Source organism: Dermacentor albipictus, chromosome 7 (assembly GCF_038994185.2).
Source record: "Dermacentor albipictus isolate Rhodes 1998 colony chromosome 7, USDA_Dalb.pri_finalv2, whole genome shotgun sequence".
In the NCBI taxonomy this organism is placed as follows: Eukaryota; Metazoa; Arthropoda; class Arachnida; order Ixodida; family Ixodidae; genus Dermacentor; species Dermacentor albipictus.
The window spans coordinates 3800333-3814054 of NC_091827.1; the positions used below are offsets into that span (position 1 = coordinate 3800333).

Sequence of the window (13722 nt, forward strand, 5' to 3'; positions counted from 1 at the left end):
CAGCTTCTCAAGTTTCCTTCACATCGTCCAACTTTCTGTAACATACTCCATCTCGCAAGTAGTTCGCACCACTGCCGAAGGGCGTGCACAGGTAATATCCTTTCGTAGCGGAATATAGTTCCGGGTGTTACTGTGTGATCATTGGCGAGATTAGGGAGTTTTATTTTTCCTTAGTACATGGCACGTTAGAGCGCTGCATGACATGTTAGGACCTTTTGCGCATGCACGTCGTATTGGCGGCGAGGAGTTACGGAGTCGCCATCTATCGGAAGCGCCTCGCTGGCGTAGTATGAGGGATCACGCGGCGCGCTCCTCATAGGTTTTGCTGTCAGCGCTCACTGAAAACACCACGCGCGAGCTCTCCCGCACATTTATGTAAGTACTTTCGAAACGAGAGAAGTTTTTTACTGTCTAAATAATAATCTTGGGCATACTGAAAGCACACAATCGTTTACAGACGCTATCTCTTTACCGAATACGTACAGTGAACGCCACTGCGCGCGGTCGCCGCGATGGAGTCTCCCGAACCGGCTTCTTGCGTGAAGGGTAGGTAAACGCTGAGACCAAACGATGTGAAATATGTTCTTATAGTGTTTGTGTAACTAAATGGAGCGTAATAGAACGAAGCCTCAATGCAGCGATCGCGCAGATTCGCAGCGACCGACTACGCGTCTTCATGCTTGTCCGCGCACTGTTTCGCTTTCTCCGCGCGCGCGTTTTCGCACCGTGCCATGAGCTTTAGTCCGCAGAATATGAGCATTTGACAGTATACAAGCAACCATTGTTGAGTGGGCGCTAGCAGAGCTGTTCAAAAATAATTTCATTGTAGAGAGTTCGACGCCGTCGCGACGATTCAATCTTTTTTTTTTTCGAAATTCTTTGACCTTTCAATATTATTTCTCGAGTTGCGCCGCACTGTATGTTTATCGGTGTTCTCAGCGTGCAATTTCCCGCTGCTCTTTTTTTTTTGTAATCCAGTGCATTAATTCATAACACATACATGACCATATGTCATGCTTTTTTTAAAATGTGCTTCTTACCGCTGCCTTTCCACTCCACTGAACTTGCCAGTATCTATAGCATCGACAAGTTCATAGACCAAACCGTCATGACATTAGTCGGGCAGCGGACTCGGGCGAGCGTCTCAGTGCGCGTTTTCAGAACATCGCAGACGGGGCGCCGTAGCAGAAATCTTCCTCGCGTCTGTTATTGGTGCATACCCGAGTTGTAGCCGATGACTGTTTGCCGGTTTTATGTTTCGCGAGCCAAGCTTCACGCAGCTTCTTGTCCTGCGGCTACGTCACCGGCCTCCGTTACGTGCGTCCGGCCCTGCGGCACCGAGCAGTAGCCTACCATGTTGCGCACCTTCAAAGGCAGCCACTACCTATTGTAATGCTTTGAAGCGTTGTAAAGGAGACACTCGAAGCGGGAAAATTTCGCCTCTAAATGGGGACCGCAGCGTACGAGGGAATTTAAACTCGTTTTCAGCTCGCTTCGGCGCGCCCGACGCAGCCGACGCGGCCGCTATGTCCACGTGATCCCTCCTAGAACGTCACGCCGACGGTGGCGCCAGCTTTTCCAGTGGTGGAGCTCGAGGCCAATACGGCGAATTACTGTGGCGGTGAGGAGGCGAAGCGGCGCGCATGAACACATCTCGAAGGCGATTCTGCCTTCCTATTGGCTAAGGAGCCCTGGAGCTTCCGCAGTGCTGAAAACGACTTGACAAGAGTATAGCACCAGTACGTCCCGGTAAAACGTGCCCTTTGGTGAAATTCAAGAGAACGAAATAAGGGCATACATGTGCATTCACAGGGCATACATGTGCATTCCAGTACAACTGTGCTTGTCCATCGACTACCGACACCGGTGTTCTTCGTGCTGCTCTTTTCGTGCATGCTTGAATACCTTTACAAGCATGCCGTTTTACTCAGCATAATGCAGCAAGCAAGCAGGCAAGAATTTGTGACGCACGCGTCATATACGTCTGAACAGCGAATTTTTTTTTTTTTTTTTTGGCCGGATACGAACATTCGTAATATAAGGGCTCCGCATATCGATTCCAATAGTTTAACTTCTCGCAAAGGAGAGGCGGCACAAAGATGTCCCTAGACTACTCCTGTCATGACTTGGAACTCCAGTGGACTGAGCAGCTTGCAAACCAGCAAAAAAGCGTACCACAACTTCTGGTTGGCTTTCCACGTGCGCTATACTTTTAGCCGATGCACTCGCGCTCCAATAACCGTAACAGACCACATATTTGCCACAATGTAATGTTTGAAGTTGTCGAATGCGTAATGTGTTGAGGTGAAACGCGAGCATTCGGTTCGAGCTGAAATATAAAGTGCAAATTTATACATGCACCTTTACAATTTATATGAATCAATAAAAAACTCCGTGCAGTAAAGCGAAACATGTTCCGTCAGCCAACCCGAATATAGGACCAAAAGAAGGGCAGGATTAGCAGCGCACAATGGGCGAGACCACCTGCTCTGCTCTGTGAAGCCGGCTCTGTTTAGCATACGCACAAGTGCTCGTGTCAGCCCACATGACGTGACATTTCCGACTTGCAACTTCCTTTTTTGCATTCACTGAAGGTACAAAAAACAAAAACTCAGAGCGACCGAGATAATTTCAGCCGGTGAATGAGTTATGGGAACAAAGAAAAACTGCGCAAAAAAAGGACAAGACAGAGAAAGAACCACACGACACAGGCGCAGACTAACAACTGGTCTGCGCCTGTGTCGTGTGGTTCTTTCTCTGTCTTGTCCTTTTTTTGCGCAGTTTTTCTTTGTTCCCATAATGTCATACCAACTAGCCCCTCACCGTACGCTTCTAGGCCGGTGAATGAGTGATGACATCATGACACACTGGCTCGTTTCGTTCCTGCGATGGCTGCGGCTTCGACAAAATAAACAAATGGTTCATTTTTCGTATGAGCTATGCTGCGCCATACCTACCATTATTGCTACTCGACGTCAGAATATTTTATGCGTGATTACACCACAATAATGTCGATGACACCATGATCCGACGTTTCAAGACCAATTTTAGCATCAAGTGTATCATGTATGGCAACTTTCGCAAGTTCGTCCTAACCTTCGCCGAGGTTCCCGAGAAAGGAAACGAGCCGTCTGGGCGAGGAAGCAGCCTCGCCGCCACGGCTCATCGACGGGTCGCGGAGAGCGAGCGACTGCCGTGACTCCAGTCGGTGCGCATTCGAGTGCGCGGCCGGGGCATGTCGAGACGCGCGCTCGCCCCCCTGTGTCTCGCGAAGGCTCGGCGACGGCCGTGGTACAACGCCGTACATTTTGGCCATAATTGGAAGACAAATCCAACACTTGGGTTCAAATTTCCGAAACCATTTGATTGTTGTTAGAAATTATGATTATATACGAACACCACAACGCATTAGCGGGAAATTAATATGGAACAAGAAAATAATAAGGTACGCGCGTTCTGCTCCATTTTACTTTAATAAAGTATAGCTACCCAGTGATATCGTATCTTTGCTAAAGCCAATATTTTTTTTTATATCTTGTGTTAAGCCCGGTCCACATGGTGCGATTGTACACTGCGTTTTCCGCATGCTATGATTTCCGCAAATGCGAACTTCGCCTTTTACCGTTTCATATGCACCGAGAACGGCAGCTGCGATTTTTTGCGTTTGCGAGCAACTAGCGGAGGACCGAATTATTCTAGGCGTCAGTTCGCTTCGGTAAGAACAAAGTAAAGGAACTTAAAAAAGTTTTTCGTGAAAGTTCTTTGGGTTTCAGTGCGTTACTCCATCGCAACAAAAATTAAGTAGGAAGGCCACAGTGACGTGTCTTCGATCCACATTGTGATTGGCTACCCGTCATTGCCGCATGTCCGTTTTCCCAGAGAAGTTCAGCACTCCGAACATCGAAAAATCACACATCGCACACACGAAGGGTCCGACGGTCCATTTGGCGCAACTGCGAATTCGGAAGTGCGAAAACGCAGTAAATTCGCACCGTGTGAAACGGGCTTTAATTAAAGAGGTGCAACTAATGTAAGAGTTTCAAAATTTGTTAGTAGAAGTATTTATTGTTTTCCGCTATACAGTATCTGGACATTGCCATAAAGTTACACTGTTTTCTTTATTAACATGTATTATTTCATCTTAGGTTTTACTTAACCGTATAGTCATCGTCTAGCTGTGGCATGAAAGCACCGCCCACAAGCTTATGCGGGGTGGTTGTTTCACTGTGCGTGTGCGCGGGCGTGCGTGCGACAATTCGACTATTATCATTATTATTGCTGCTAACCACCTTTTCTCAATCTGCCCCTTCTCCCTCGCTCATATTTATTTCGCCTCTATGCTAGCATCTCTGTTTTTACCACGGTCACCCATGTGCCGAGATTACTTGAGGGAAAATCGTGGAGTGCATCTGTGCGAGCGGTGCATCAACATTATATGCTGCACATTTCCTCAAGTTCGTGCGCTACAGCTTACCTGTGCTGGGCAGGACCTGAAGAACAAACGTACACGTCCTCCAGTTGGTTCAAGCTCAACCACTGAGATTATGCCTTCCGAGATGTCCATCTTCAGCAGCCACTGTGGTAACCGCGCGTGGTCACCCAATCACAACATATATTCGTGTCGACGCCTTAAAAATGCACATCAGGCATTTCGCCCGGATTCCATCACACCACCTCGCCTCACTTCCTGCTTCTAGGCCGCAATCTGTGTTCGGCGATATTATTGCTTCCCATCGCGCAGTGCTTCCCTCGAACTTCATGCCTGCAGCAAGATCACCATTGACGTTGTGGTGCCTATATCTCCTCGAAGCCCTCCCAAACCATTCCTGGAATCCCAAAGAAACCATGGTGTCGTCATTTTTAGCCTTACAACAAGCCACACTACTGCTCCTGCATGAGAAACGCAGCTGACGCCTTGATATTTACACGGATGGTTCAGTTTCTTGTGCAAGCTCAACAGGAACAGTGACTATTCCCGCGAAGACCGTCACCATAAAAATCAAGACATCGCACTCTACATCATCGACAGCTGCAGAACTCGCCACCCTCCGTGCTGCTCTACAGATCGTAATTGAAGAACCGTAACAGGCATGCATGGTCAATCTTCTTCGACTCCGAGGCCGCTCTCCAGTGCATTATGTCGCCATTTCGTCATGGACCGAATGAGCAATTAGTCACTGCCATAAGACTTCTTCACGACCACGCAATAGACAAAAACACACACACACACGCACACACACGCACGACATAGCGTATCAGTAAATATCGGGCCATTGTGGTATTTACGGAAACGACTATGCAGATGAGGCCGCCCGATCTACTTATGATGGTCCCCCATTGTGTAGCTATACCGTTATCCAGAACAGACGCAGCTGCAGGGCTTTGTTCGCTCGAACGTGAACTTACGCTTGCACAGCGGAACTTGATGGAATTTACCAACGCTCGTCTCCACAACTTTGATCACAACCTATAGTATACGGGTCCACCTTCCGTAAGGACTGAACCTAGAGCTGAGGATACGCTTCTGTGCCGCTTTTGGCTTGGCGTGTCCTTCACGAACGCGTACTCATTTCGGATGGGAATGGCCAACAGCCCTACATGCGATAACTGTAGCTTCGAGGAAACAATCGACCACCTTCTCTGTGAGTCCCCGCTTCAGTGCGCCCTGAATGGACTTTCAAGAGTTATATGTAGTCTTGACAAACGCCCTTTGTCGGAGGAAAAGGTCCTGGGACACTGGACGAGACCGTCCTCAGCACAGACCTTAAGCAGTGCCGTATTCTCATTTCCTTTTCATCTTTTATTTTTTCTCTTCCTTCCTTATTTCCCTGTTTTGTAATATCTCCTTTCTATTATATGTTATTCCCATTTTCCCAGCACAGGGTAGCCATCCGGTCTGAGAACTGGCTAACCTTACTGTCTTTCAATCTATTTCTCCTCCTCCTCCTGTTTTTACCTTGTTGAGGCGCACGTTGAGCACCGATGCCGGGAACGTTCACCCGATATTTCTTGCGCTGTTCCTTTTTCTTGTCTCTCTCTCTCTCTCTCTGTGTGTGTGTGTGTATGCGGCTATCGTTTTGGTCACGCTCTAGGCGCAAGTGGCGGCTGAAGCTGCGTCAATGCACTGCACAGAGATGTAGACAGGAGCAAGCGCCAAGCACAAGTCATCTGCTGCAAAGCAGATCACGGTCAAGCGCGCACAAACAAGAACAAAGTGAGGAGCAGATAACAAGCGCTTACTTCGAACTGGCCGTGTGCTTACAAACTTGCATCATTTGAACACTTTCCTTCATGACGTCACAAGACCGAAATGCCGACATCAAGGTGGCCATGCTCAGAAACTTCTTTAGACGGCAACAACAGAAGGGGCGCTGACACACGACACACCCGCCTTTATAATGCAATCTGCTTCAATTATCTCCCTAACCTCCCGATTCTTATTTTTGGCTACACATGTGGAACAAGGGTTTACACAGCTTCTTGTTCTGTATTCCACAGTCATGACGACGTTCAGAAAGATTCTTATCGCGGTAATTCCCCACCTTCCTCCTGTGTTCTAAAGGTATTTCATTCAGACACCTTCCAGTATGACGGATATAGCTGGAACCGCACGATAAGGGAACTTCATATACCACGCCAGACACACACGTTACAAAAGGATCACGATGTTTGACAGTGCACGGCTCTTTCTTTTTCTGGAAAGGATTAGACATGTGGCAAAGTTTCCCTAGCTTCTCAGGGGCGGAAAGCACTACTCTGTTATTGCTACGATTTCCTATCTTTCTTAAGCGGTGCGAAGTATTGTGCATATACGGAATTACTACAGTGCGTAATCTATTTCCTTCTTGAAAAAATTTTTCATTTTTTGTTCCTTTTTTCAACTTACCCTCAGCTAGAGATACTAGAACACTGCCAGGATACCCTGCTGACAAAAGTCGTGTCACTTGCCTTTCGAAACTTGCCATGGAATGAAAACAATTAAGGTTTCTTCAGGGCGTTATCTTAGCACTAAGGAAATAGGGAGTTTTATTTTATCGGTAACAGACCTTTAAAAAAAATGGCTGTGGCTTAGCTAAGGTTAAGCCCAGGATGCGAAGCATACTAGCCTTTATTTTAACGCGACAGCGTTAAGGAGCTCGTGTCGCAGAAAAGCCGGTGTCGTCGGCTCAGGCGTGCGGCGCTTGCTCAGGCGCACATTTCGTTGTCGCGCCGAACGCTGCGTTGCTCGTCGCTCACCGCGTCCGATGCGGGGCGCGTAGTCGCTGCGCCGTAGCAAAGCCACCTAGAAACAGTCTCTGTAGCACGCCGCAACCTTCGCTTCTCATTCCAACGAGCAGCTCTGTCTCCAGGAGGCATCTCACCTCGTGAGTGTCTAGCAGAGGCAAGCGCAGCTGCTTATATACCGCCGCGACGCCGCGAGCGACGGCGCGAGTTGGAGCCCCGTTTCTCCTCTGTCGTGACGCCACGGTGTCACGTGGTCAGCCTTGAAGGCGACGCCACGAGTTGGAGCCCCGTTTCTCCTCTGTCGTGACATCACGGTGTCACGTGGTATTGAAGGCGACACCGCCGCGCCTGAGGAGCTGGGTTGAGCTCTAGTAATATGCTTCGCATAAAATCACCCGCGACATGTAGCACAATTCTACTTCGTGAGCTAGATTACTCTCTGAGCCACATATTATCTGCAAAAACTAGCGAGATTGAATGTTCGACTAATTAACAACCCTGCACGGGGGAAGGGGGAGATAGAGAGAAATAGATACGAGCACAACCATACCGCGTACAATACAGAGCGGTAGGGTGCGGCGTTCCTACAGACTATCATGAAGCCCCGCAGACAAATTACCATAATCTGCGTAGCTGCTGTTGTAAATTTTTCACAGCGGCGTAACGGTGTTCCCAATTACGCCGCTGCCGAAAATTACGCCGCTACCTGTCTCGCTGCTGCTGCCCTGCGCCAGCAGCGAGACAGAATATAGCAGATTACTGAAATTTTAGCTCTGTGTTCGTTTGGTTGAGCTCTACGCCACCAGGGAGCTCCACCGTTCCGGCCACTCACGTTTACGCCCCCGCTCATCCGGCAAACCACCCAAACCATCCCCATTTGCCTGAATAGCGGACATGCTAAAGGACTCTAATAACGCGAGTAATGCCTTTAGCGTGGATGTTCTGTGGGAGTACTGAGCTAAAGCTTTGAGTTCTGATAGCGGACGATTGTCCAACTGGTCCAGTACTCTGCACAGCACTTGTCTCTGAGCGCTATATCGCGGGCAGACACAGATGAGTGTCTCATCGATGTTGCAAGTGGCGCACGTGGGGCTGTTGGCCATTCAAGCATACGAGTTCGTAAGTGCAACGCCTAGCCACAGACGGTACAGCATGGTCTGTTCACGTCGTGGTCACCCAGGCGGTAGGTGTATCCGTATGTTTGAACACAACGAAGGTAAACGACACATGGTGAAAGCGTTCGAGTCCCACAGAGGCAAAGTACATTCACGGGACATCAGTCGCAGCCCAGCCGCAGCGTCTGTTCGCGAAAGCATAATCAAGACACGTTGACCACTTTCATGTGCAGATTGGTTGGCTTTGTCGGCGTGGTCATTCCCGCTGATGCTGCAATGTATTGGAAACCATTGAAACATTATGTTGTGTCCCTAATCATGGCTGCGATGATACATATGTCGAATTTCTGAGGCCAGTTGTTCATTGGGTCCGTGGCGAATTGGGCTTTGTATGCACTGAAAGGCTGCCTTGGAAGTGCAGCACGGAGGGCCGCAAGTTAAGCACCCGTCGATGTGGTCACACATGAAGTTTTTAATTTGATTTATTCAGATATTTCCGGGATGAAGACTGCAGCAGTTGAGCTGTTGAGTTTTACCGAACCATCTGCGTAGACATGTTGCCGGAATCTGCGTACGTTGTGAATGTGTTCCAAAGTTACTTGTTTCAAAGCTTGCAACGGCGCCCCAGCTTTCTTTCTGATTCCTGGAATTGTCAATTGCACTTGCGGCCGGTGCAGACACCACAATGGGTCTGATAATCGTGTAGTAGGCGTAAATTTTGATGGCAAATAGGACTGATGTTTTAGAACACTTTTGGCAAAAGTTGAATATGGCCTCTTCTCTGGCAACCAAGCAAGCAAGATGGTGTGAGGGGTTCCTAGTCAGGTGACGGATGTGTGCTCTCAGGACATCTGTATCTATATAGACTGTCAAAGGAGTGTCTCCGGCAATGGCCACTGTTGCAATCGATGACGTAGTTTTGGGGAGACCGAGACACGTTCTGAGCGCTTGTGCTTGCACACTCTGAAGTTTGTAGATATTTGTAGTGCAAGTATATCCTAGTACAGGTAAGCTGTACCGCAGGAAGCCCCAAAATAGTGCTTTATATAGTTGCAACATTGATGGTACTTTTGCTCTCCAGGACTTCCCTCCGAGAAATTACCGATTTGTATCCACTCGTGTAGACCGTTGACCATTACCGACGAATACCAGACACTTGGCGACAAAGTAGAATGAATTTAATTTATAAGGGTAAGGGGGACAAAGTAAGAATTCACTCGTATAGACCGTTGACCATTCCCGATGTTATGGTCAACGTAACAGCAACTAACATTTCGTTCGTAACAGCAACTAACATTTAAATCGCTCCCTTGTCACTCTATCACCATCGCCACATAGACATTTTCATCGGGCGAGGAGGAAAGGGGGCGCGGCGAGCCTTTCCTCCTCCCTGGCTTGCGCGATCCGGCGCGGCGCTGCTTGAAACTAATGCTATAGAGGCTAGAAAGGTTCTTCTAGCCTCTATAGTATTGCTGTCGCGTGCTGCGGAACGATTTCGATATGTTTCAGATCGTACTTTGTGAAATTTATGCAATGTCCGTTCATATAAGGTCGTCAGGGAAGCAATTCGGTGCATCGGTAACTACAGTACGCGGAAATATCTCTTGGGGTCGCAAACATGTGACGCGCATTATCAGCCGGTGTGTATATGTGTTGCGAACTATTTTGCGTATATCGGTTTTAATTCAACGAAGAGAACCGGTGTCCCTATTACCAGCATGAAATGGTAAACCTGCTCACTATTTGATCGCTTGGCGTAGGGACTGAAACATAAATATATAAGAGCGCATGCTCGTTTATACGGCCAACCTAAGGCAACCACGAAACATCTAAGCGGCAGGCGCTATCAAATATTTGTGATACACCGGCATCGTTCTCACGCATTTCAAGTCCATAGTCTTGAAATCATTATATGTCTGCGCTGGCCTTCCTGCATGAGGCCGATGGCGCTGCTCAACACAGCGATCACTGCGGTTGGTGAGCCAGCATGATACATGCATAAGCTATAGATATATGTGCTTCGGCATTGCCTTTTTGCCCTGTAAAGCCGTAATATATTAGAGGGATCGCATTAAAAGATCGCGATGGCTATTCTTGAGGGCAAAATTTCCGTAATACGTGTGAGTGCGTCGTAGAGAACGGAACACAACCGAAAAAAAAAAAAGTTCGGTTATCATCCTATTTCTCGAAAAAGAAAGAGAAAACGGGCTTAACGACCTCGCATAGTCACGCCGCACAACGTTTACAGAACTATAAACGTTGATGCCGCATGCTTGGACCACGCGCTACACGGAACAAAGATATATGTAATCCAGTACCTACGACTGCTTAGGACGCTCGCGCAGTTCGTTAACGGTCGCTTTGCTGGACAAGCTTAATTCATACTGTAAGGTGTGCTGTTATTACTAATCAAAACAATTTTATTCATGGGTGGAAACCTCATCCCCCGAACCAAGTAGTCACGCAACCTAATCTGCAGTTAACAGTTCGAACGCTTGTCACAGTACAGCTCCTATCGTAGCAGAACGGTACCCGCGCACTTACAACCGTCTCGTGTATGTTTAATTGCTCCTAAACCGCAGCTTAGAACTAGAGGATAATACTTCAATAAGGTCACATTAGTGAATGGAGCATTCAGAAACACACAATTGATCTCTGAGGCTGATCGTAGGCTTAAACACGCGCACACGCATCGCGCTGCGTGCTCCGTCCGCCTCAACGCCGACTTAAACCACTTCAGTGCGTCTCACAGAACCGTTTTCCACGTAGAAAGAACCACGTCACACTAAATAAACTGCACGAGCGCGAAAAAAAAAAAAAAGCGCCAGAAACTACCGCCGAGCGCATACCTACCATGAAAAACGGAGCACTCGCCCACGCCAGCATGCCGACTGCCCATAGATGGCGCCACTGCGATAACGGTCTAAACGGTCTAGTGCAACGACAACAATTACCCCTTTCGAGAGCACTGCTGTCGCCCACTCACTTCGCACCCTTGTTCGCGCTCTGCGCGATGGTGTTAGAAAGCGGAAAACTTAAGACGTTGCGTACTCGAAACAACTGAGCGTGATGTTTTGGGATGTGATTTACAACCTGACATGAGAAGTTAGGTAATTGCGCAAGTAGTTAGGAATGCCATTTTCTCGAATTACGTATACGGAATGCTAACGGAGAAATTCACCAGTTTGCGCAAGACGCACTTTGTTTCAGTCACATGTTGTTCGCTCTCTCTCTTTTCAGTTAGCGTGGCCCGGGTTGGCTGGGACATACCCTGTATAGTGTCCATTTACATCAGCCACCATCTTAGATCCCTAGCACGCCTAGAACAGGCGTTAAAATAAGTCAGAGAGGTCACATGCCAACCACTGTCTGAATCAGTCTAAGCGAAGCTTGAAAAGATAACTGCGCAAAACGGCACTAAGCGCGCAGTCGTTTTCGGCGACCAGCACGTCCCGAACATAGCTCACTCGAAATGATAAAAGCCGCGACGGCGCACAATGGCCAAAGATAAAGGACAAATTGATAAGAGTGGTAATCCTGCGAAAACCGGTTACTGTGAAAAAGCTAACCATGTTCATGTGCTCATAGTAATAATTGCTAGGGTTTTACGTGCCAGAACCACGATATGAGTATGAGGGATGCCACGGTAGGGGACTGGATTAATGATGGCCTCCTGGGCTTCTTTAATGTGCGCCTAAGTACACGGGGGTTCCTGCATTTCGCCTCCATCGAAATGCGACCGCCGTGGCCCGGAATCGAACCAGCGTCCTCGAGCCAACAGCGCGACACCTCACCTGCTAAGCTAACACGGTGGGTGATGTTCACGTGACGTGTTGCACTGATGTCATCGTGACAAACATATTTCGACACAAACACGATGAGTATCTACATGTGTTCCGTTACGGGCAAACCACCAGGACCCACCTTTGAACTTGCGCCCATTCTTGCGCCCATTCATTTTTATAGGTTCTCGCATAGTTAGCCCACTTCCTCGTGGTTATTCTCCTCTCCGAAGAAGATCCGATCTTAGGTCCAACCTATCGAAATGAACCCTGAACGTTAACGCGAACAAAAAATTCATCTTTCACGAAAAGGCAAAAGCGGCAAGAAAGGCTTACCGTGAGAAACGTGGAGCCCGTTTCACCCAGAAGCCATGGCCATGAACACACTGGAGCGTGACCCGTGCTTCCCTTCTTACATGCTGGCGCCACGATCGCCCTACATACCCTGTTTTAATGCTCTCCCTTTTTATGCATAGCCATGTTAGCACAGTGTACTGTGAAACATCCTCTACTCCTCGGATCATCCCGATGCCCGGGGATCGGGTGTCTAATGAATGAAATCGATAACATGGAGATGAAACTATATGTTGCTTACGCTGAGCGACTCTGATAACGGTACAGAAAGGAGGGCATTCCACGCACGGCCGCGCTGCGAGCTCGGCGAGCTAAAAACATGGCCTTCGAAATTCATTTCCACTCGATGAGGCCCACATCTGGAGCGTTGATTCATCGCATGCTTTCGCATGTTTTCAGTGACCCAAATATAGCCACATACCCAACATGGCCCAAGCCGACGGCAAAAGTTCTGTAGCCCGATTTGGCTATATATAGCCAAACCTGGAAACACTGCCGCGCACACGAAAAAGAAGAAACTATCCAATTATTATTCAAAGGCTAAAATAATCAGCAAATCAGAAGCAAAAGCAAGCTCAAAGCATGCACAAAGATCTTATGATTTCACGCCACCACGGAAGGTGCCGCACGGAGCCCTGAAAAGCACTGAAAAGGGCGTGCGTCTATTTGTCGTACAAAAACCCCTCACGTGACCTGATCCTAGGTGCCTAGGGAACGCATCGTTTAGAGATTTTTGAGAAGGCGCAATGCTGGCGCCGAGCGACGCCGTGGCGTGTTGGTCCTCGTTCTCTGGACTGCGCGTTGTTCAACATTTCTCACGTGATTGTACGTGCGTTGCTTGTGTGTTGGTTGTAGGTTCTGTCTTACTTGGCGGAAAGCCGTGAGTAGTGGCGGTGCGGCAGTGCGGCTTTGGCCTCGGTGAGCTCTGGCAGTACAGAATCTGCTGCGTTGTGTGACCCGTGCTTTCTTGGCAACCCGGCGGTGGTGACAATTGAAATATCGAAGTGACTAATCGTCTCGGCAGCGAAGTTCTGCGAACCGCGATGTGGCGTCGCCGTGTCCGACTTTGCTTAACGGACATCGAGGGGTGTGCTGCTCGCTGCAGCAAGTCATGTAAATGCAACTGCGTCGACCGCCCGCTGTTCAGCGCTGAATGTGTGTTTGGTGTGCTGTGCTTGAAACGAGTGGTGCAGCCGTGCAGCGGGGGTGGCGGAGGAGCAGAGTGGCTTAGGGCTCCGTTTGCGCGT

At 48.6% G+C, this 13722-nt stretch overlaps 1 protein-coding gene across 3 annotated transcripts in view; it reads right to left on the reverse strand.

The window, feature by feature from the left end:
• LOC135920771 (polyamine-transporting ATPase 13A2-like) overlaps nucleotides 1-12707 on the reverse strand; it is a 59062-nt gene extending 46355 nt beyond the window's left edge. For 2 of the 3 annotated variants that reach the window (XM_065455022.1, XM_065455020.1), the window contains exons 1-2: nucleotides 12458-12707; nucleotides 12264-12376 (exon numbers count right to left, since the gene is read on the reverse strand). In XM_065455022.1, the coding sequence (XP_065311094.1) occupies nucleotides 12264-12293 (30 nt within the window). In that variant the 5' untranslated portion in view covers nucleotides 12294-12376; nucleotides 12458-12707. The remainder of the gene's footprint in view (nucleotides 1-12263; nucleotides 12377-12457) is intronic. The other variant, XM_065455021.1, reaches the window with a different exon arrangement.
• Nucleotides 12708-13722: the final 1015 nt, after the last annotated feature.